Source organism: Corapipo altera, unplaced genomic scaffold, assembly GCF_003945725.1.
Source record: "Corapipo altera isolate COAL_440 unplaced genomic scaffold, ASM394572v1 54, whole genome shotgun sequence".
NCBI lineage: Eukaryota > Metazoa > Chordata > Aves > Passeriformes > Pipridae > Corapipo > Corapipo altera.
Window position 1 is genome coordinate 784,321 of NW_020884902.1, and position 22,391 is coordinate 806,711.

The 22,391-nt window shown below is 42.3% G+C and overlaps 1 protein-coding gene across 1 annotated transcript; it reads left to right on the plus strand.

Moving 5' to 3' along the window:
* Nucleotides 1-2,627: 2,627 nt before the first annotated feature.
* On the plus strand, nucleotides 2,628-21,640 carry MELTF (melanotransferrin). The gene is made up of 15 exons (XM_027650732.1): nucleotides 2,628-2,849; nucleotides 5,041-5,195; nucleotides 8,820-8,919; nucleotides 10,237-10,419; nucleotides 10,735-10,891; nucleotides 11,767-11,834; nucleotides 12,567-12,754; nucleotides 12,936-13,116; nucleotides 14,058-14,209; nucleotides 14,596-14,692; nucleotides 15,543-15,737; nucleotides 17,256-17,412; nucleotides 19,153-19,220; nucleotides 19,315-19,502; nucleotides 20,296-21,640. Exons 1-15 carry the CDS (start codon nucleotides 2,804-2,806, stop codon nucleotides 20,572-20,574), a joined length of 2,214 nt encoding a protein of 737 aa, XP_027506533.1. The 5' UTR covers nucleotides 2,628-2,803; the 3' UTR covers nucleotides 20,575-21,640.
* The last annotated feature ends 751 nt before the right edge of the window (nucleotides 21,641-22,391 follow it).

Below are 22,391 nucleotides of genomic sequence, written 5' to 3' on the forward strand. Positions count from 1 at the left end.
TATTTGTCAAGTGTGTTTTTAATTAAAAGAACTACAGGTGTTTTAGCATTTTAAATTAATTGACTCAGACCGTGAATGAAAATAATGTGTTAGAGGAACACCAGTGACCAGACTGGGGCTGGTGAAGTTACTGCATTGAAAGCAGGTTTAAACTTGTGATGCAATTATTGCTGGTGTTATATGGAATGGTAATGAGGCTTACGGGAAGTCTGAGCTGTGGGTGCACGGCCCAAAATAGTTTGTTTTGCAAGATTTGGGAAGTTAGGTGGGCTGTCTTTCTGAGACTTCCTGTCTATGAAAGTGCAGGGTGTACTGGATTGATGCAGCTTTTGATGAATAATGTCATACATTTTTAAGGGAGCTAAAGATGTACTGTAGTCTCCCTCTTCGAAAGGGACTATCTGAGATGTCTAGTGAGACATCTGAAAAGACCTACTCTAAAAAAAGTAGAAATATATAAATCTCTGGTATCAAATCTGCAAATGCATCTGACATCTCTATATTGTGTACACTTTTTTTTTTACCTCATTTTTTAACCCCTCAGAAGGAGTCCTGTTCAGCTGAATAGATCTGTGAGGAATTGCTCTTTCACATATTGGACTGTCTGAGTAACTTTCACAGAGCTTTACCCCAGGCACTTGTCATACACTGGCCAGGTATCACCAAATACTCCACTCAGACTGAAGTCCACAGTAATTTCCTTGCACAGTTGTCATGCTGGAGTGAAAACAAGTCTTTGATCAAGAAAATCTAAGTGACTCTGGTGTGTTTTCTTTGCATTTTTGATTTTGTTTGTTTCTGATCTTGTCCTTGAGCCCTGTCAGAAGAGTTGATTCTGACAGCCCTGATGCTCCTAGTTATCTTGTTTTATCTTGTAATTGTTGGGATTTTGCATTATTTAGTGTTTCCCTGGCTTTCATTTTTCCAGTATCAGGTGCTGATACATCTTTGATTCTTGGGTACACTTTCTGCATTTTAAAGATACATTTTACAATACCTACACTTCTCTTAAGCCTTCCACAACTAGAATAATTGGGAAATCCAAATGGCATCATACTGATGCATTACCACCCTTCTCCTGGCCCAGTGAAGGCACCATGAGTTTTCTTCCTGCCTGCTAACCCAGCTGGTTGTAATTGCTATACAGACAATTGCCTGATGAAGTATTTGTTATTCTCTATTAATATTGTAAATTATACTAATTATTTCCTCATGGGAATTTTTTTCTAAATTGTGGTGAAAATTAGGTTAAGAAATTTAATATCTCCTTAAAGCACAGATATTCATAGAGTTAAGAATAAAATAGGAAAATTACTGAAATTCTCATGAATTGTGCTTGTGTGATTGTTTAGAGGGGCCTACATTCAGAATAGGGCACTGGCCTTCTGAACCTTTCCTGTAGAGGATCAGAAGAACCACAGGAGATCCCTGCTACTAAATTCATGTCTTATTAATCCAGCCCTTGCAGTCTTAAGCAACTGGTGCTGGGACTGTGCATCAGTCTTGTCATCTGTATACAAATGTAAGCCCTACTGCAAGCATCACGGAGGGCTTCAGATGTTAATCTGTGGGAAGGGCACAGGAAGGATCCAAATAATGCATCCTTCAATGAAATTTGGAAGGACTCCAGTTTAGCATTTTAGACAACACAGGGACGATTAATTCCAGAGGCAGCCATAAGGTTTTATTTGGGAAGGAGATCTGGAGGGATCATTATAATTTTTTTTTTAAGTTCTTAACTTGAAATAGCAATTAATTGACTCAGCTGTTGTCTTACAGTTGCTAGTAAGCGTTAAAGCATTCTGGCCAAATTGCAGTCAGATAGCTGAGTAACTAACTGCTGGAAGCATCCATGCCACATTCCTGGTTGTACAGGCTGTGTGGGATGCACACAGCTCTCGGTGTGTGTGAGGAGTCATGGCAGGACACAGCCATTCTGTTGCTGAGTGCTGAGCTGAGTAGTGGCAGTCAGCAGAGCAAAGCAGCACTCAGTGGCTTTTATCTAAACCAAGTGTGTTACAGGCAGCTCCAGTTCATTGACTCATGAGACATGAAGAAAAGGGCAGCACAAACGAGTGTTGCTCTGTGGAAGCTATGCTAAAATTCACAGCAGCTTTTAGCAGAGCTATTGTCAGCAAAGTTTTTACTTTTTCTGGGCCTTCTCTAAAACCTTTAAAAAAAATCAGAATACTTCAGCTATTTTATAGGACTTGCTATTAAATGTCAGGAAATGTGCACTTAACATGTACTGTACCACCTGTAGAGTGTATGGGCTTTGCTGTTGTAAAAGCCTGGGTTTCTGGTTGTGGCTTTATGAAATGACAGTGCTGAGAACACGGCATAAAGTGACCATCCTCTCTGTCAGATAAAGTTGTTACCTTGAATCTCCTCCTGCTTCCTGAGCCCCATGAGTAGGGAATACAGAAAACTCAAAGTGAGGATTTGGTTCCACAGCCCTACCTCACCTCTGTGTGCAGGAGTGTGGCTGTTTATCAAAGTCTGTGGGTGGTGCCAAAGCAGTAACAACCTCATTGGTGCCTTTGATATTTTGCAATTTGCAGGACTGATTTTTTTTTTTTTACTAGTGTAGAGACAGTGTGAGGAGAGCATGCTTTCTTTTCCAGTAGTCATTACAAGGTGACGTGTACCAAGGTAAGCAGGATAAATTGTTGAACAAAGTGCATCTGCAATTGAACGCTGCTGCTTTTTACCTAAGACCAGGCTGGAGAGAGCACACTTGCAGAAGCCTTGATCTCTTGGTGTTCTGAAGGCTGGAAAAATCACAGATCCCAAAATTTTCACCATGAAGAGCTCCAGAAATGTCTTCTATCTTCTCTTCTTTCATGCTGGTAAGTGTCCTTCAAAAACTTTGACTGTAGCATGGTGTCTCTGGGATTCACCTCTGTGTGATGTGAGAGAGCAGAAGGAAACTAGAACCACTTCAGAACCAATCTCATATGGCCAGGAAAATAAATAGAGGGAAATAATAGAAAAGGAGTAGAAAAGATACCACTGACTCATTGGTATCAAATGTTGTATTCCCTAAGCACTGAATCTACTTCTGGTGCAGTAGTGTCTGTTTCTCACAACAGTAAGAAACTTACTTTGTAAAAATAGAAATAATTGCTTTATTTCACTTATGCTCTGTGCAACATGTTGGCTTTCTCCTGTCACTCCCAAATTCTATTGGTGAATGCTTTTAAATTCAGGGAGGCAAAATTGTGAATAAACTTGGCTTCAGAGACTGACCTGCTCTTTTATGATAGTAAGAGAGGCTAACTGCAGGCCTTGTCTGCACTCAAGCCCACTGCAGCTGGGTTAACTTGTAAATAAGGAGCCCGGACATTGCCCAGATCTGGCTTTCCTGTAACAACAAAGGTCAGCAGTTTGGAAAGGGACAAATAATTACCTGTTTTTGATGAGTGAGGAAAAAAATCAACAGATTAATACTGTTTCACTATTTTGGCTGAAACACAGAGCCAGATGAGCTTTATTTCATGTTTCAGGTGTGTATGGCTAATGATTTCTTCATCCTGTGTGTGTATATCTAAACCCAGAATGCTGAGGCTGAAGAATGGCACTTGGCAGATTTACATACTGAGATGCTGACACTCCAATTTAATTTCTGTTGGCTTGTGTTTATGAAAAGAAAACCCAAACCCCTTTATCAATGAAAACCGGGGTTCTTCTTTCAGCCCCTAGGAATTAATGGTGAAAATTTCACCCAGGCAGATGAGGTACAGATTAAGTTTCTGTGAGGTGTGTTTTTATGATGACCCTGTCGTGCCTTTCTTCTGACCATCTCTTGTTTCTCAGAACTCCTGCAACTCAGAGGTGGGTAATTGTTTCTCCCTCTACTAGCACATGCTGCCATGAAAACTTCCTGTAAGTTTTCCAAGTCTGACTTAATGTTTGTTGACAGCAGTAGAGTTGGCTCCCTGTTGCAGTGGAACAACAAGCCAAAACCACTGTTTCAGTGTCGGGTTTTTTGGCATCAACAATCTTGTTTAGTCTGCAGCCACCCAGTCAGAGAACGTGCGTGGGAGCACCATCGAGCACTAGTGGAGTAACTTTTAACTTGCAAAGTTGGATGTGCCATCTCAGCTGCGTGACACTGGTGGGAAGTAGAGGGCCGGTTAGAGGTCTTAGAAAACCACGTGCCAAACAGCTTGCAGCAGACTCCAGCTTAAAAATCGATATCGTAGAAAAGCAGTAGAATGTTGTGCCCCCACTTACAGAAGTGATCTGTGCCTGTTTGTCAGCGTAAGCCATCCTTGTGTTTGCAGCCACACCGTTGGTATTGGTGACATCTCCTTACAAGAGCAACCAAGTGTTTGTAGCTTTGGCACGTAGGAGGGTGGTGTTTGGGCCTGCTGAAAGGCACCTTTCTTCACTGATTAATGGAAATCTCCACTATTAAACTTGAGTCTTTTCATTCATGGCACCTCCCTCCCCTTTTTCATGGCTGTGGTTATGGTCTCTTATGAAAGAGTGTTTTGAAGGGACAAGTTTACTTTTTTAGTTTTCATAATAAGCCTAGTGGCAAGGCTCTTGAGCACTCAAGGTTGCTTTCCTAATTCAGACCAAAAAGGGCTGGGGCAGGACTCCAGGTACTAACCAGCAATAATTGAGACAAAGTTATCTTTAGACAGTCTCTTTGGTTTTGTAGTGTATCATTTTAAATACTTCTGACACGAGAAAAGATTATGTGTTCTGCAAGGTTTTAAGAACAGTCTAGACGCCCTGACCTATTCCATGGTATCTGTATTTCTTATGTCAGAAACAAATGCCATTGGGTTTCAGTATCTGAGTCTGACCCTGTCTTGTATTCAGTCAAAAAAACCCTTCAGTATTCATGGTAAGCTAAATGAAAGTGGGAATAATCTCTAAAGACCCATTGCTAAAAGAGCTCTGACTTTTTTCTGTTAGGGAGGAGAAGCAGAATGAAAGGATGGCTCTTTGGGAGGCATTAAATGGTAAGCTCTGTTTTGAAGGTGCTGATGTGTTTTATAATATTTTCTCTTGGTGTTGTGTTTGCAGCTCTTGGCCTGGAACGTATCCGGTGGTGCACTGTCTCTGAGCAAGAACTTTCCAAGTGTAATGACATGAGTAATGCCTTTGGTGAGGCTGGAATCCTTCCCACTCTGCAGTGCACAGCAGGGGGGTCAGCTGCCAACTGCACCCAGATGATCAAGGTGAGCTGTGGGGGACAGCAGTGTCATTGATTTAATTTCCCCATGTGCCTAATAATAATCCATTGGTGATGTACATGGCTCTGTGGTGAGTGTCTGACCATCCAGGCAGCCAACCATTGGCTTCCTGGCACTCATGTCTCTGAAAAATCAAAGCATATACTTTTTTAAAAAGTTGTAATACTATTCATATGAATGTGAATGTCAGAATGGCCCCATGTCATCTGTTTGGCTGCTCACGTCTGGCCAGTCATTAGAAACACAGCAAAGGTCTTAAACATTTCCTCCCAAATGCTAATCTTTGATTTGGGAATTGTCAGATTTATTTAGCAGATATTTAAGAAGGGATGGAGCTATAAGATGCAGACAGTAGTTAAAGCTGTGCTGCTGAGCTTATAAGTAGATTGTATTTTGATAAACTCTGGATCAAACTCCTATTTCAGGGTCCGGTCATGGAAATTGCTGTATATACAGATGAGATGAGTGTAAAACCAAATCAAATCTCCCAACACCAGAGTACAAGAGAGAGACAAAGCAGGAAGTGGGGTGAGCAAAGGGCACACAAACCCAGCTCTATTAATTCAACTGCCCAGAGTGTGCTCAGTTTCCAAAAGTAACATCGCTCTGGGGAAGGTTTGAAAGACTGAACATGTGGATTTGCAAAATGCTGTGTGCAAAATAATTCCCTCTTTAGGAGGTGGTAGGAGGCAAAACCTGGATATTGGAAGAAATGTGGAGGCAGGTAATCATGGCTGCCTTCACTGGCAGAGTGTGGGGAAAGAGAAGGATGACTGGCTGTGTTAATAAGTAATAATACTGTGTAGACATGCCTAAGAATCAGGGTTTTGTGGAGGAAATTAAGGCTGTCAAGGACAAGAGTTTCAGAGCAAGGAAAGGAGGTCTGGTAGAGTACTTTGAAGGGAGATGAGGCAGATGATTGTGGCCAGATAAAAGGAACAAATTTCAAAAATTGGTATCTTGTAATTTTTGTCAACAGAAACATAATGGCTGTCTGATTACTAAAACTACCTCATTGCCTCTTGATAAGTTCTGTTCTTGAGTGAGGAAGACTGTATTAAAGAATGTTAGGAGCAGATATTGATATATATGTGGATCTTTCCTTGGGATTAGACAAGAAATACATTCTAATGTCGGATCTTCTCAAAGCACTTGGCTGATTGCTGCATTGCACAAGGGCACCTGTTAGACTCTGCAAAGCAGATTATTGAAAGGACTGATGATTGTCTGCTTCTGACATACAGAGCTCCCAGAATTGCATTTTTAAGCCACTGCAAGCAGCAGGCACCTTTCTAAAAACCTTGGATTCCTATAAAACTTGTTTAGCTGAACTCAGAAACCTGCAGGCAGATAGCATGAGTAAGTAGCTTTCTGATAAAATGAATTTTCAGTGTAAGGCTTCCAAAAAGACTTTGTCCTTGAGACCTCTTTTTTTTTTTTTTTCTTGTGCTAATAGTAATCTACTAAATATTTAAGCTGGCCTGCTCTGGGTGGGACTGTGTGAAACCCCTGTGTCTGCATCCGCACTGAACTCTGATCTTTGAGGCCAAAAGGAGTGGGACACCACGGCTGAAGAGGCAGAGATATGTTGTTCTGTAACATTCCGTAACTTGGACTTAGTCCTGTGAATGTATTAGCACATGGATAAGGGAAACTCATTTTGATTGAAGGTGTTTAAAAATTGAGAAATGTCTAAATATTTAACTAGCGAACCTGACAATATTTAGTGTGACCAAAGCTGTTCTTCAACAGGTTTTCAAACACTTGTGTAGGTAATTCTCAAATGTTGTGACACACAGCAGTAAAGTTCCTCTGAAAGCAATTAATAAAGTGTTACCACCACACATATACTTATTAAAAAAGTCATATGTGGAATAGTCCCTGCAATAATTGTGTGTATTTAAAGGAGAGGCCTGTAGCTTGTAAACTAATTCATGTTTACAACATGAGGCATTTTTTGTCTTGTTCTGTTCTGCTATTTATACACAAGCTATTGATCAGAGGCTCTGCTGCTAAACAGAGCTCAAAGGCTCAGCTTTCCAATCAGAAAAGTGCTTTTTGACGTGGAAATATGGCCACATAACACAGTCTTTGGCTCTGTGGCCAGCTCTTTTCATTTCATCTGCTCTGTTTTCTGTCAACCACCAATTCTAGAGGCTCATTTTGTTTTCCTGAGGGTAAGATCCTTCTACCTCCCACCTCCTCTCCTTCTCACTGTTGGATGTCCCTTCTAAACAACAGGCCATATTTGATTCCTAAACTGTCTTGTGCTCTGCCCTTCACCAGTGGAATATCACATCTGATTATTCCACAAAGATCGTGTCTATTCTTTAAGATGCAAATATGTCTGAGCCCCAACTCCTCTTTAGGTTCCCTTGGATTCATTCAGCACTCATTTCACAAGAAGCAACTCTCAGGACATTGATTATTTTGGCTAATTAATGAATATAATCTTTTTTCTCCTTTGAACCAAACAAATAAAGGATTTCAAATCACATGGCAACTTCAAATCTGGTCTAGCTGTCCACATCAGCATATTACCTATGCTCTCACGTGATCCCTTAAAAAATTTTCAAGCTTTTTATGTGTCTCAGCCTGTTGGAAATTGCTGTGGTGTGCTGGGCAGCACAGTCCCAGCCCTGCTTTAACTAGTGCTTTGCAACGTCCCAAGGGATGGGTGAGCTAAATTACCCCCTCCAGTGCTGAGCCAGAGGTTAAGCAAACTGATAAGAAACTTAGAATCAGCTTAGAAATGCAAAATGTCACACTGCTGATTATTTTGTCAGCAATATTCTTGTCTCTGTGTGAAATGCCCTCTCCTGGCTCCCACTAGTTTCAGTCCACAGTGGGAGCTGGGTTCAGCTGGCCACAGGTGTGTGTACAGCAGTTCTCTCAGCCTTGCTGCTGAGGGAAGTGTCATCCTGTGCTATCCAGAGCAATCCTGCAGCAGGATTCCAGCCAGCTTGGTGTTGCAGTCAACAGAAAAATATGGTGGTGTTGGACGCCTTCCCAGCAGTGGATGCCTCAGATTTGTATTCCCCCAGTTCTGAACAGTCTTTTTAGATTCTTTCTTCCTTCTTGGAAGCGCACTGCCATCTGCTCCCTCCTCTGCCTGTGCGTGGAGGTATGAGCCAGTGTGCTTTAAGGTTGCTTTTGAGTACACTTTGGCATTCAGATTTTGCAGCCCCAGAAGATATTATTTTAAACTATATGCGTATGATGTCAAAACTATATTTACTTTATTTATATCTTCAAGCTTTGGGGCACTAGCTAAAGATATGAAACTCCAAATCGCTGGGCCTCAAGATTCATCACAGACCCGCAGGATCCATTTTTAAGGTTCCTTTGGACTATTAAGACTAGTGAAGCCATCATAGTTCAGGGCTGGTTTCTGCATTGTTTCTGAAGGAAGGCAGTTTTGAAGTGCCAAAATCCCTCTTGGTAATTATTGTTCAGATATTTGAGTGCCCTTAAAATAACTGTTTGGAGAGAAGAAAACACACAAATGCAGACTGAGGGGCCTCCTCTTCTAAATTCAGGTGTACTCTAGCTGTTGATAAATACTGATAATTGACTTTCAACATATATTCTGCCCTTGTGTCTGCACAGGATGATTTGGCAGATGCAGTGACACTGGACGGCCGCTTGATATACCAGGCTGGAAAGGAGAATGGTCTGAAACCAGTGGTTGGGGAAGTATATGATCAAGGTATATTCTGACTAAATAACTTTTAGATGACTTAAAATGCACAAGAATTTACTGTTTCCATTTTATTTGGGGTCCTCCCCTGTAAGACTCTAAACAGTAGGTAGTGGTCAGGTTCCTTCTTAGTTGCTCCTGCCTGTAACAGAGTGTGTGGGGAAAGAGGAGATACCAGGTTGGGGCCAAGTCTGTCCTGAAACAGTTGAGTCAGAGTAGCTGTTCCTGTAATAGGTTTGTTGGGTTGGGTTTTATTTATTTTTTACTGTCTCAGTGCTTACTGTCTTCTCTGTTCCATACTTTTCAGATTACTGAATTACAAAGCATAAATTGTTAAGGTTTATCTCTCAAACCCGTACAATTAGAATAATTAGATCTTGGTTTTATTAGTGTGTATGATTGCCTGCTGGAGGAAAGGAAGTGCTGTTTCTACTCCTTGTCTAGGTGACATTAAGCTTTGAGTTCCTTTCAAGGCAGAGACAGTAATTCAGTGGTGACTTGACATCTTGACTAAGGGCTCAGTATCAGCTTCGTTGTGTAGTTCAGAGCTGGATGATGTTGCACATCACTTTAAGAGACCTAAAGGAAGGAAGAACTCTGGAAGCAGTCTGCAGGCAGTTGTGTCCCACCACTCTATTGTGAGATGGAACTGGATTTGGTTTGTAGCTGGGTCTAAGTGTCATATGGTCAAAGGCATCCTCAGAAGTGCTTGTTGGGCACTTGGGGTCTTGGATCATCTACATCATGACTTGGGTGAGGGAACTGTACTTTGGCTTCTCAAAATCAAATGGGCCTCATTACCCAGAGGCTGTCTGTCTCCAATTCTCAGGTTATGAGCCTCAAATCAAAGAAAAGTGAATGAAATTTAATGATTAAGTCAGATTGAATGACCTTATGGTCACTTCAGACCCTCAACTCTTGACTCTTTGAGTTATATCAGACTATAAAACAAAAAGAATGAAATGAGCTCTGGTGCTCCAGGGATGTCAGCCTGCTCTGCTTTATCAAAATTAAGATCAACTGGGGAATAAATTATATTGGTTTCAATTCAATCAAAATATATTTAGAATCATGGAAAACTTCTTCCAGAAAAAAAAACCAGGGTGACCTTCAAAGTTAGAGCAGATCACCTGTGGACTTTAAGACAACACACACTGAAAAAATAATGGGGGCCATTGATTCACAGTCAGCAGGTTCTCACCAAGGATGTGAACAGTGTGACTTCCCTGTGGGCAGGGGATCCACAAGAGGCCACAAATCAATGTATCTCACTGTAATGCTGATGTGAGGCTACTTATCTTGCTTCTCTTTCTTCCTATACTGCAGAGATTGGAACTTCCTATTATGCTGTGGCTGTGGTAAAGAAGAGCTCCAACATAACCATCAACAGCCTGAAGGGTGTGCGTTCCTGTCACACAGGGATCAACAGAACTGCAGGCTGGGATGTGCCAGTGGGTTATCTGACTGACAGTGGGCGCCTGGCAGCAATGGGATGTGACCTTCCAAAAGGCAAGACTTACAGGGCAAAGATCTGTTCTTCAGCAATGCCTTTCTGAGTGGTCTTGGGCCCCTGTGTGTGGACAGAAACGTGTGGTTCAGCTGCTCTTTTGTTCCTTGGCTTTGATGCTCGTACCAGGGAATAGACCTAATGTAGGTCTGACAAAGACTGCAGGGTTTTTGTTTTTTAAACTTGGAAACCATCTTTTAAGAAAAAAAATTACTTATGCCTTCTAAATCTCTTCAGAGATGTGCTGTGTTAAAATGAGATTGTAGGATCTTGTTTTTTCATGGCTAACAAATGTGTCATTCTAATTTCACTTTTAGCTGTAAGTGAATATTTCAATGCAAACTGTGTTCCTGGAGCAAATGGTGTGAACTATCCCAAATCCCTTTGTGAGCTCTGCATAGGGAATTCGGCTGGAGAGCACAAATGCGAACGAAATTCCCAAGAGCAATACTATGACTACAGTGGGGCTTTCAGGTAAAAATTATGTCTCTGTCAATTTTTTTTATCACTGTGCTCTCTCTATAGACACCAGTCTAGGCTTCACTGACTGGAAATTGAAGCCATAGATCTTCCAGTTTATCTTGCTAGAAAATCTGCAGTTTTGTTAGGACAACCATGCTTTTAACCTAACTGAGCAAAAGTAATTCTTAACCCACTATTTCAAGTATTAATATCTGAGTATTAAAACCAAATGGATATTTAGCACATATACGGGGCAGGAAAAGCTCTATTTGCTGTTTGTTTTGTCCAGCAGCTGTTGACACAATCAGTGTTTGTTTCATCAGACTTTACTGACTTTATCTTTCCCAGTAAAACCTGATCGCCCTTGGAGTCTGAGAGCTGAACTGTTGCCCTACTTGGTTATCTCAGTCATCCCACCTCAGTGGCACTGAATTATCGACTTGCTCTGCCTCCATTTTTGCACACCAATCCCTTATTTTCCTCTTTTCTGTCTGTGTGCTGTGTTGGAGCTCCCAGTCCCTGAGTAATAGCATTAACTGAGCAAGGACAGAATTTGCTTACAAGAAACACTTGCTCCTTCCTGCACATTCCCCAAAGGATTGTGTGACTGCCTTAGACAGAGAAACTGTCCTGGACAAAAAAGGTCATGGTGTTTGTCCCAGGCAGCACTGAACATGTTGTCCATGTTCACCAAATGACAATGATAGTTTACTTCATGCTCTAACAGCCACTAGTCTCTGCCTTGAGCAAAACTCTCAGCACAAGGAAATAGGTCAGTGTCTGTGTCTGATGGAACGGAGCACAGAGCCCTCGGGCTGTCGGCAGTGGCCAGTGCACAGGAGCTGGGTTTTGTAATGCATCTTTGTGCTTGGATTTATATTTATTAGGTGTTTGGCTGAAGGTCCTGGAGAGGTTGCTTTTGTGAAGCACAGCACAGTGCCTGAAAATACAGATGGTGAGTAATCCTGAAGCTTGTTGAATAATGGCTGCAAGGTCTGAAATACAGTGTCTGTAATGACAGTATAATATCAAATGTTTGATGTATTTTGAATTGAGGAATCAGCAAATAAATGCTGTGATAGTGAAAACATGTACCCACAGAGGTGTGCACCAGGAGACAGAATCCATGGGATTTTTTTTTTTCTTGATAGTTTCAATAAAGGTTAGAGGTGGAATCTTAAGCTGCTTTTGGAAAGAGAATTTCAACAGCAGTAAATTATTTTTATATAGACCTGGGCTGTTACATTGCTCCAGCCTACCAAGGGATTTCAGCAGAGAGTAGCAGAGAGTAAACAAGAGGTTACCTGCCCTATCTGGCACTATGTGAAAACCACCTTGAGCATATCATTGCTTTAATATCATACACCTATCTGACCCAGGGGAAAGAAAAACAAAAAAATGTTGCCCATGATCCTAAACTTAGGGATGCTCTCGATACTGCTGCAGACCCCAGTACAGCTCAGTGCAGTCTCACAAGTGTTAAGCTGTCTGTTGTCTCATCAGACATAAAGAACTAAAGGACCCCAAAGGTGCACGGGGTGTGTTGTGCAGTCAGGAATAGCTCAGAGATACTCAGGAGGTGTGTGTCCTGCTCCACATGTGCCAGTGATGTTTAGAGAAGGCTTGGAACCAGGAGCATCAGCCCCACCTGAGGTCTGTTCCATAAGCATGTCCTCTCTGATTTCAGGAAGAAGTTCTTTCTTGTGGGCCCAGCGGCTTCGCTCCCGGAACTTCCAGCTCCTGTGTCGCGATGGCAGCAGAGCTGAAGTGTCAGAGTGGAGAACCTGCCACCTGGCCCGAGTCCCAGCTCGCGCCGTGGTTGTGCGGCCTGACACAGATGGAACAGTTGTCTTCCAGCTCCTAAACCAGGGACAAGTAGGACACCATTTTTTCATCACTATGTTGCATTTTAGAAGGGTTCTCCCACCCCTCTTGTAAGCTGAAGACAGGATATCTGGGCACCTTTGGCTCTGTGGGGTTTGAAGGGGTATGGGATGTCACAGATCCCAGGCAGAGGGATGTCTGACAGGTGCTTTTTTCTTCTTTAACATTACAGCAAAGATTTAATGGGGTGGGTGCCAAGTTTCAGATGTTTGACTCTGCAGCCTACGGTGCCCAAAATCTTCTGTTCCGAGACTCCACGACAGAGCTCGTTGCAATCACAGCTCAGAATTATCAGGCATGGCTGGGTGATGAGTATCTTCATGCCATGCAAGCTCTGAGCTGCGACCCCAACAGTAAGTTGTCTGTAGATTCCTATTTATAACCAAGAACAAAGATAGGTGATAGCAGAGATCATGTTCGTTCTGGTTTTTCTCCTCACTCTTCGAGGGTTATGGCAAGATGCCAGTCTGATCTTTGAGCTTGCAGAAAGGTCACCTTTTGATAGAAACAATATCACATTGCAGAATACTTTCCTGTGCAAATTGACACACTCTGTGTGTTATAAGACCAGGCATTTTTTATCCTTTCTGGTATATGGAGACATTAATCTGGTAAACTGCTACTGTTACTTGATACTTAATTTCTTACCTGCTGACAAGGGGAAATAATAATGCACTGCTGCACAAATCCTCAGGTAGTCTATAAAAATGTATGAATGGGTTCCTAGCAGAGGATTTCCTCCAGAAGCTGAAGGAAATCCTCAGTTGCTCTTTACTGAAGCATTATGGTCTTTCCTACTATCAGAAGAAAGTAGAAATTACTTGATATGCCTTCTGGGAAAGTCAGAAAGACAGGTTGTAAGAATCTCTGCCTTAAGAAGTTTAATAATCCTGCCAACTGAGCCTCCAGACACGCTCTGTGCTGTGGCAAAGCCCCTCACCTTGCAGACTTATGTCTTGTGGGTGCTGCTCCGTGACTGTCAGGTGTGAGGAAGTCTGTGTTCAGGGGGACTTTTTGATGCACTCAGCTAACCATTATGGCTGTGCTTAATGGTCAGCAATTGTAGAAGTTGTTGTTCCTTTGCTATGGATGGGTTTGCAGTGTGAACATAACTGCTAATCTGGAGTGCCCTGGTTCCTGATCAGGTGGAAGTCTGAGCTGGAGGGATGGGGAGCAACACAGAAGCAAACATTTTCCATAACATGTGTGAGATGTGTAACAGGGGGCAGCATGAATCCCTCCTTGTCTATTGAAAAGAAAGTTAATGTATTGTTTGCTTTTCAATTTTGTGCAGCCTTGCCAGAAAGCCTGAATTGGTGTGTTGTATCCACTGAGGAGATTTGGAAATGTGGTGAAATGGCCGTTGCCTTTAGGAAAAAGAATTTGAAACCAGAAATTCAGTGTATTTCAGCCAAGACAAAGGAAGAGTGCATGGAGATGATCCAGGTAGGCTGCTATAATCCTTGTGCAATAAACCAAATGAACAGAAACTGCTCCCTGCTGGGTTAGAGATACCTGTGTGACCAACAGGAACACTGGATTTCAAAGAGGTAGCTCAGGCGGTATGGATGAGCCTGAACCCTGATGATCTTCAGCTGTGATGGGAGCACTGTTGCCCGTCTAACTGTAGCCTGTATGTGTGAAATCTCCTGTCATTGTTTCACTGATGATGCTTCGTGCACATCTGGAAGTTTTCTTTAGCAGTGTATTGCTCTTTTGCTGTAAGCCTTGCCCTTCAAGGTCCAACAGGTGTGATGCTCAAGGTGTCGTTGTAGTGGGGAAAGTATCTGCTGTTTTTTCACAGAAATCCTACATTTTCTTATATTTTTCAGAAAAAGGAAAGTGATGCTGTAGTTCTGGGTGGAGCTGATATTTACACAGCTGGGAAGACATATGGCCTTGTACCAGCTGCTGGAGAAAGTTACTCTGGTAAGAAGGTCGGGAAACATAAATATAGACCTTATTTTTCCAGGTTGTTTGAAAACAGCTCTAAAAGTACAGCCCTTTGTCCCTAGCCCTGCTGGGAATGCTGTTTTCAAATACATGAGAATTATTACCCCCACATCATGGATAGATGAGGAAATAAGTATGAGATGAGACTTCTATAGTGAGCCAATCTTAACTGTCCTGCTGCAGGACCAGGTTGAGTCTTTGACAGTTTTGAATCTTGGAGTTCCTTATTTGTCTTTTCAATTCTGCAAAAAAATATTTACAATGGAAAAAAGTAGTATTCACAAAGTCAAAATATTTTTAACAGAAACAAAAATACAGAAATTACACAGTAGATTCTAGTTAAAAGCAAATTCTTCCTGACAATATGGCTGCTTCAGAGTCACCAATGAAAAGTGGCCTTGTGTCCATGATGTCACTCAAGGTAGAGTTTCAATATTATGCAAAACTCATTGATGTTTTAATACAGGTTTGAGGTTTTCACATAAAAATAACTTCTTAAAGCAGATTTGCTAAGTGACTAATGACCCAAATGTTGTTTTTCAGAGGGATGTATTTGTAAGAGCTAGCATTAACAGGAACACTTTCCTGTCTGTCTCTAGTTTATTCAGCTCAGGTGCAGCAGTGCCAGCTTACAGGCTATAGGTGAAGGCAGCACTGTGAGGTAGTAGAAGTGAAGAGTAATTCCATGTACATCCATACTTCCTCACTAGCTGAATGTTGGTGCAATTCAGTTGGCACCAGATAAGAGTAATGAATCTGTAGATGATCACTAAGCAGTGGAAATGCTGAAGGGAAGCTGTAATGTGTTGTGGTTTTTTTCTCCAAGCTAATGACAGCAGCAATGCATACTATGCTGTGGTGCTAGTGAAACGAAATCTGTCCAATGCATTCACCATCAGTGACCTGAAAGGGAAGAAGTCCTGCCACACAGGACTGGGGAGAAATGCTGGATGGAATATTCCCATTGGCATACTAATTAAGAGGGGGATTATTAAGCCCAGAGACTGTAATATTCCTCAAGGTAAGACAACAATACTACATATAAAAAATAGAGTAATAGTTTAATGATAAACTTTAATTAGGCAAGTAAGTTTGATATTTCATAGCTCTGTATTAACCATATTTGTTTGTGAAGGGGTATTGTGTTTTTAATATAACGATTTGAAATTTTAAGTTTGCCACCAGAGTGGACTAGTGGTGGAGTCTAACTGAGAATGTTACATCTAACACAAAAGTATTCCTTTCCTTTATCAAAAAATCAGTGGTTAATTCAGGTTGGATAGGACCTTTGGAGGTCATCTCTAGTCCAACCAACTGCTCAAAGTAGATCTGATAGTCCAGATTGCTCAGTGCTGTGCCTAGGGAGGTTCTGAGTAACTCCTAGGAGAGAGATTACATACATCATCTCTGGACACTGTCCCAGTATTTGACCATCTTTGGTATAAAGAGTTTTTTTCTTGTACCTAATCAGAATTTCCTTCCTGTCACTTTGGTTCTGTTACTTCTCATCCTTTTGCTCTGCATCCCTGAGAAGGATCTGTCTTTGTCTTCCTGAAAAACCTGCTATGTGAATGAAGACAGCAATACAGTGTTAGTTGTCTTATCTCCAGGCTGACCAAACCCACTTCTCAGCCTGGTAAGTGCGAGTTGTGCTCCAACCTCTGAGCATCCCACTCTCCTTCTACCGTATTTGCTCTGGAATATCCATGTCTTTCTAGCACTGGGAGCTCAGAACGTGGCTCAGATGTCAGAGGAGAACCATTGCTCCCTGACTGCTCCATTAACACACCCCAGAATGCCATGAGCTTTCATAGGCACAAAACCATGCTGATGACTCTTGATCAACCTGTTGTCCACCAGGATCCCCAGATCCCTTTTTTATACAGAGCTGTTCTTCAGCCTGCCAGCCTTCCATGTTCTTACCCCATCCTAAAAGCAGGATTCTGCATTTGCCTTTGTTGAACTTTGAGGTTCCTGTCAGCCTGTTTCTCCAGCATGACCAGACTCATCTCAATGGCAGTCCTGGCCTCAGTGTATCAAAATGCCGAAGTTTATTCCAGCTTTCAGAAATGCATTTGAAGAGTCCATTGCTTTTTGTATTCAATCAACTTATTATGTTCTCTTGATGTATCCCCTCTAGAAAGTAATTCCAGCTCTGGGATATCATTGCAGTAAATGATGTATCTCTTCATCTCTGTCTGGAATTTTATTATGTTATTTTCAAACTGCATTAGGTAGTGAAGCAATGTAGCTCAACAAGAAAGGAATCTGTTACCATAGAACTCCAGGTTCTAATTTTGCTTGCCTATTTCCTATCTATCTCCTGGGAAACTCTTTGGTTTCATTACCTAGTCAGCTAAACAGTGCTTTGAAAATATGTTAGAAGTTCTAGTTTGTGAATTCCAGTAAGGTAGCTTTAACTCCTATTTCTAGTGTTCTACTGAAACCTGCATTGTTTATAACTTCATGATGGTATAACTGCTTTTTTTTGTGAAGAGTCCACACTTTTCACTACTTGTGTTGGTTTGTCTTCCCCCAGCTGTGAGTGAGTTTTTCTCTGCCAGCTGTGTGCCTTCAGCTGAGCAGGACAATTACCCATCAAAACTCTGTCAACTCTGTATTGGGGATGAGAGTGGAAACAATAAATGCAGTGCAAGTAGCCAAGAATGTTATTACAGCTACAGTGGAGCCTTCAGGTAACTCATACATATGCTTGTTATTTGTCAGTTTGTCAAAATGCAAGGAGGACCTAGTTTCCATCCCAGTGAGCAAACAGTGGTTACAGCATGTGCTGTAAATGAGGTGGGACATGTGTCCCCAGATGTCTTCCCCAATACAGGTCACTAGATCATGTCCAAGCCTTTTGCCACCTTCCTGGTCTGCAGACAACCAGACCAACAGCCCAACCCATCTGTCTGTGTACACAGCACCCACCCAGTGAGAACCAAAGAGATTGTCATCAGTCTCCAGTTTTGCTTTAATCTAGTGCAGACAATCTGCAACTCTGAATGGGCAGGTCATCCACAGAGAATTCCAGCAGGGAAGCAGGCACACAGTAGCCAAGATCTGGCTGCTGTAAGTCCATGCAGAGAGTGACAGGCTAGTGGCAGTCTTCTACAAGGTAGAGGTGGGTTTGGCTCTGACACTTAGCTGATCCTCTCTGAAAGAAGACTGAGTTATGGAGGTAATTGAGATGAGCTTAGAATTCACCTCCAGATTTTCTTCAACTCTGGCTGTCTTCAGACTAACTAGACTAAAAGTATGAGAAGGCATTCAGTTTGTGTATATCCCATTGCCTGGGGCAAATTAAACTGTGCAGAGTAGTGAAAAATCTGTCAGGAACAGCTTTTTCTGATGGGGAAATGCACTGAACAGCACCTGCTGAGTCCTCATTCTCTGCATGACAGTGTCAGCCACAGGGCGATAAGACCTTCGATTATAACTGCTGATGTTAAACCAGGTACAATTGAAATATATGTATTTTTGGTAACTGTTAGCAGTGATAACTTTCCCTCACATTTTGTACTGCATAAGCCAAGCACAGTTACAGCTTTACGTTATTTGATTGGTGAGTTTAATTATCTTGTTTTAAAAAGTGCTTCTGGAAAACATTTGTAGAATAGACTGCAAGGTACCACAATTGAACTGTTACCCACAGATCATCTGCCAGCACACACTGCCCAAAATACCTGGGAAGACAGATCTTTCTTGCTAGTTCACCCAGCTCACCGTTTTGGATGTTATTTATGTATTTCTTCCTGAATGGAGCAATTACTGTGCATTTCTCCTGCCTGTTGACTTCATATTTCAGGCTTAACACAAAAATCTCTGAACAGCCTGTGGTGCCTGTTGCACTGTGCACTAGAGAACACCACAGGGTAACATCCTGGTAAAGGTGTGTGTTCTACACCTCTGCCCTGGCACTCTCTATAGTGGGATATCACACTCATAGGAGAGGAGGTGACTTTTAGGGTGCCCTTGCCATGTTGGGCTGCTCCTCCTTCAGAAAATTAGAGGAAACTGAACTTAGCTCTGGAACAGTGCCCTTAGCAACTGCAGTTAGATTAACTGGAGATCTCTAATGTAGAGGGCTGTAAATGCTGCACTATCACATAATAGGTCTTCTATTTCTTTGCTCATCTAATACTGGCCTTTTCTGTTGTATCTCACACTGTTTTTAATACCATTTTTGTACTGTATTCCTCTCTTAAAATTCTTGATTCAGAATATTTTTTTAATGCTTTGCAAAGATGTTCCTTTCCCCTCCTTTCAAGATGCCTAATTTCTCTGTTTTTTCTTATTACCTTTGGGTCCAGTACATTTTTTTGCAGGAATGTATGTAAGAAAAATTGTATTCCAAACCTATAAGTTATATAAAAAAATGTGATTCACATAAAGATGCTTTGAACTGAATTTATATCTTTGACTTCCTTTAGGTGCCTGGCAGAGGACTCTGGGGATGTGGCCTTTGTGAAGCACTCAACAGTGTTTGAGAACACAGATGGTACTTGCTTTTACACAGCTTTTTATTAGAATTCATTATTTTCTCTTGCTCTAAAGCATTCAATGAGTGACAATGACTGGTTTCTTTTTTTCAGGTAATAACACTGATAGTTGGGCCCAAAACTTGAAGTCCAGTGATTTCCAGTTACTGTGTCCAAATGGTGCCCGTGCTGAAGTCACCCAGTTTGCTCACTGTCACCTGGCTCAGGTGCCAGCTCAAGCCATTATGGTTCACCCAGATATCAACGTTTTTGCTCTGTATGGACTACTGGACAAAGCCCAGGTATTAATAATCCATTTATTTTAGGGGGGAGTTCTATATGGTCTAACACAGTTCAAGGATAAAGACAACAGGACCATTCTGCTATATCATAGGACTGTGCAGAGCCCTGTTGTTGGGAGTATAACAGAGAAGGTAAAATACAACCCATGTCATTTTCTCAGTAAAACCACTCTGGTGCACAAGGGATTTCAACTTTTTGCCCAGCCACTGGTTGCAGTAGTAATTTTCCTGGAGCTTAAGGTGTTTTCCCATGACTTTTCCATGTTTCTGTATGACTTTGAGGTCTACAGGGAGTAGAGTACATGCTAACGCTTTTTCATTCTGGAATTTTCCTAGGAGTGCAACAGAACACTGCTGGATATATTTATGCTGCAGCCTGTACAGGGTGAACCATCTGCCTGGCTGCTTCAGATAGGTTCCTCTCCGCACTGAAGTTAACTTGTTCGAAAGCAATACTGAGTATCTCCATGCTAGGATTCAGTCATTTCTGTAACTCCTGGGCAGACAAACCTTACATTACAGAACAACATTTAGGCAGAAGAATTTTTTTTAAAACTACAGCTCTTTCCAGTTAGTAACTAAAAAACCAGAATCACAAATGCTGTTCTTGTAATTGCCTGTGGCAGAATTCTGTTTCTAATCTACTGGAGCGTCTAAAAGCAAACGCGTAAGAGATTCTGCAATTGTGTATGAATTTTTCATCTACAAAACAGTTCCTACTGTCTTTCATGTTGAACAGGAAGAATGTGGCACTTAATCTTGCAAAATACTGAAACCTTTCCATTATTTTCAGGTCTACTTTGGAAATAGCAGCAATGGAAATGGATTCAAAATGTTTGATTCTTCAACTTTTCAAGGAAAAAACTTGATCTTTAAGGATTCAGCTGTTGAGATTGTGCCATTACAAGAGAAGAGAACATACACAGAATGGCTGGGGAGTGAATATGTCGAGTCCCTCGAAGGGATGCAAATACCACAGTGCTCTGGGGCAGGCAATAAGATAACACAGTACTCCTTCATGGCTGCAGTCATTCCCCTTCTTGTTTTGTGTCAGATACAAGGCTTGGACTAGGACGGTTCAAATGGCAACTTCCAGGCCACCTCTGCCCAACCACCTTCTCTTGAGAAAAGCTGTTTGGATAATGTGCTGGGCTAACATTTGAATGCCTCTTCCTGCCTCTTGCAGGGCAAGTGCCAATAGCACCTGCTCATCAGGAGAGTGGGATGGGGCCGGAAGCTGCCCCATCTGTGTGGATGGGGTGGAATTTGTGGCAGAAGCCAGCAATACAGTATCAACATGTTTTACAAGATCAGTCCAAACCTGGAGCATCTCTGCCATCGTTGCTGATGTTGAACCATTCAGGATTTCCAAGTATTGTTAGATGGATACTGGGTTTCTGACCTGTAGAAGAATTTCTGCATGTTGGAAGGCAGTATCAAAAACCTGTCTAGTGAATCCTCTCTGGCCTCCTGGCTCGTTAAGTTCAGACTCCACATCCCTGCTTAACCCATCCTACCCAGTTCCTCCCAAGCTCTGCTGCCATAGAAGTAAGTGCACAGAGGATAGACAGTGTGTGGACAGAAACCAGTCTAGAATACAGCTGAACAGCTGTGGAAAAAGTCTTCCACCCTTCAGTAGAAGGAGATAGGGGAAATTTCCAAAGACACTGGACAAAAAAGAAGCCCAGAGAGACTTGGAGGGGACTACCTGTTGACAGAGAAAAGGACAAAGCCATATGTGAGCATCCACTGAGCTTGTTGACTTTACCCCACCCAGTACTGACAAGATGTCCTGTGATCTTTAATCTGATGCAGTCTCCATTAAGAACCTTGTGGCTCTCCTCCTTCCACACAGGGCTATCCTGAGTGCCTGTGCATGAAACTTGTATTTGCTGTAGGTGAAACAAAAGTACTTCACTTCTGAGTAAACATTTCTGTTTCTACTGGCTGTAGAATGTGGATTTTATTTTCATCCATAGCTGCACTAACCATGAATGTTGCTGTGCTGCTGGCAGGCACTGTCTTCCTACCTGCCTCATGATCCTGGGATGAACAGACAGTCAGTGTAAAAACAGATAATAATCATGTAAATAAGTGAAAATAACAAATAAATATGAGAAGTAATTACACTTTAACCAGACTCCAGCCTGATAGCTGAACTACTGCTTTTCTGGGACATGAACATTTGTGTTTCCCCTTTGCTGTCCACCATTCTATTGCTCCCAGGTTACCAGAGCTGGAGGAGGAAAGACCCAGCCCAGTCCCCAGCTGTGCCAGATGGGATGAGCGTGTCTGGCAGGGATTTGTGACATGGTGCCCGCTGCCCAGACCCACAATTACTGGCCAGCTGCCTCCAGCTGCTGTCACTGCTGTGTTCCTTCTCTCTGGGCTTTTGGTCAGTTATGAAATAGCCGGCTGAACAGCAGCCAGCAGTGTGCCCAGGTGGGCAAGAATGCCAATGGCATCCTGGCCTGTATCAGGGATAATGTGGCCAGCAGGACCAGGGAAGTGATTATATTCCCTCTGTACTCTCTACTATGGCACTGATGAGGCCACAGTACTCAAGTACTGTGTCCAGTTCTGGGCCCCTCAATTTACAAAGGACACTGGGATGCTGGAGTGTGTCCAGAGAAGAGCAAGAGAGCTAGGGAAGGAGCTGGAGCACAAATCTGATGAGCAGTGGTTGGGGGAGTTTGGGATGTTCAGCCTGGAGAAAAAGAGGCTCGAGGTGACCTCGTCACTCTCTTGAATTGCCTGAAAGGAGGTTGTAGCCAGGTGAGGGTCAGCCTCTTCTCCGAGGTAACAAGCGATAGGACGAGGGGACATGGCCTCAAGCTGTGCCAGGGGACGTTTAGTTTGGACATGAGTCAGAATTTCTTCACTGAAAGG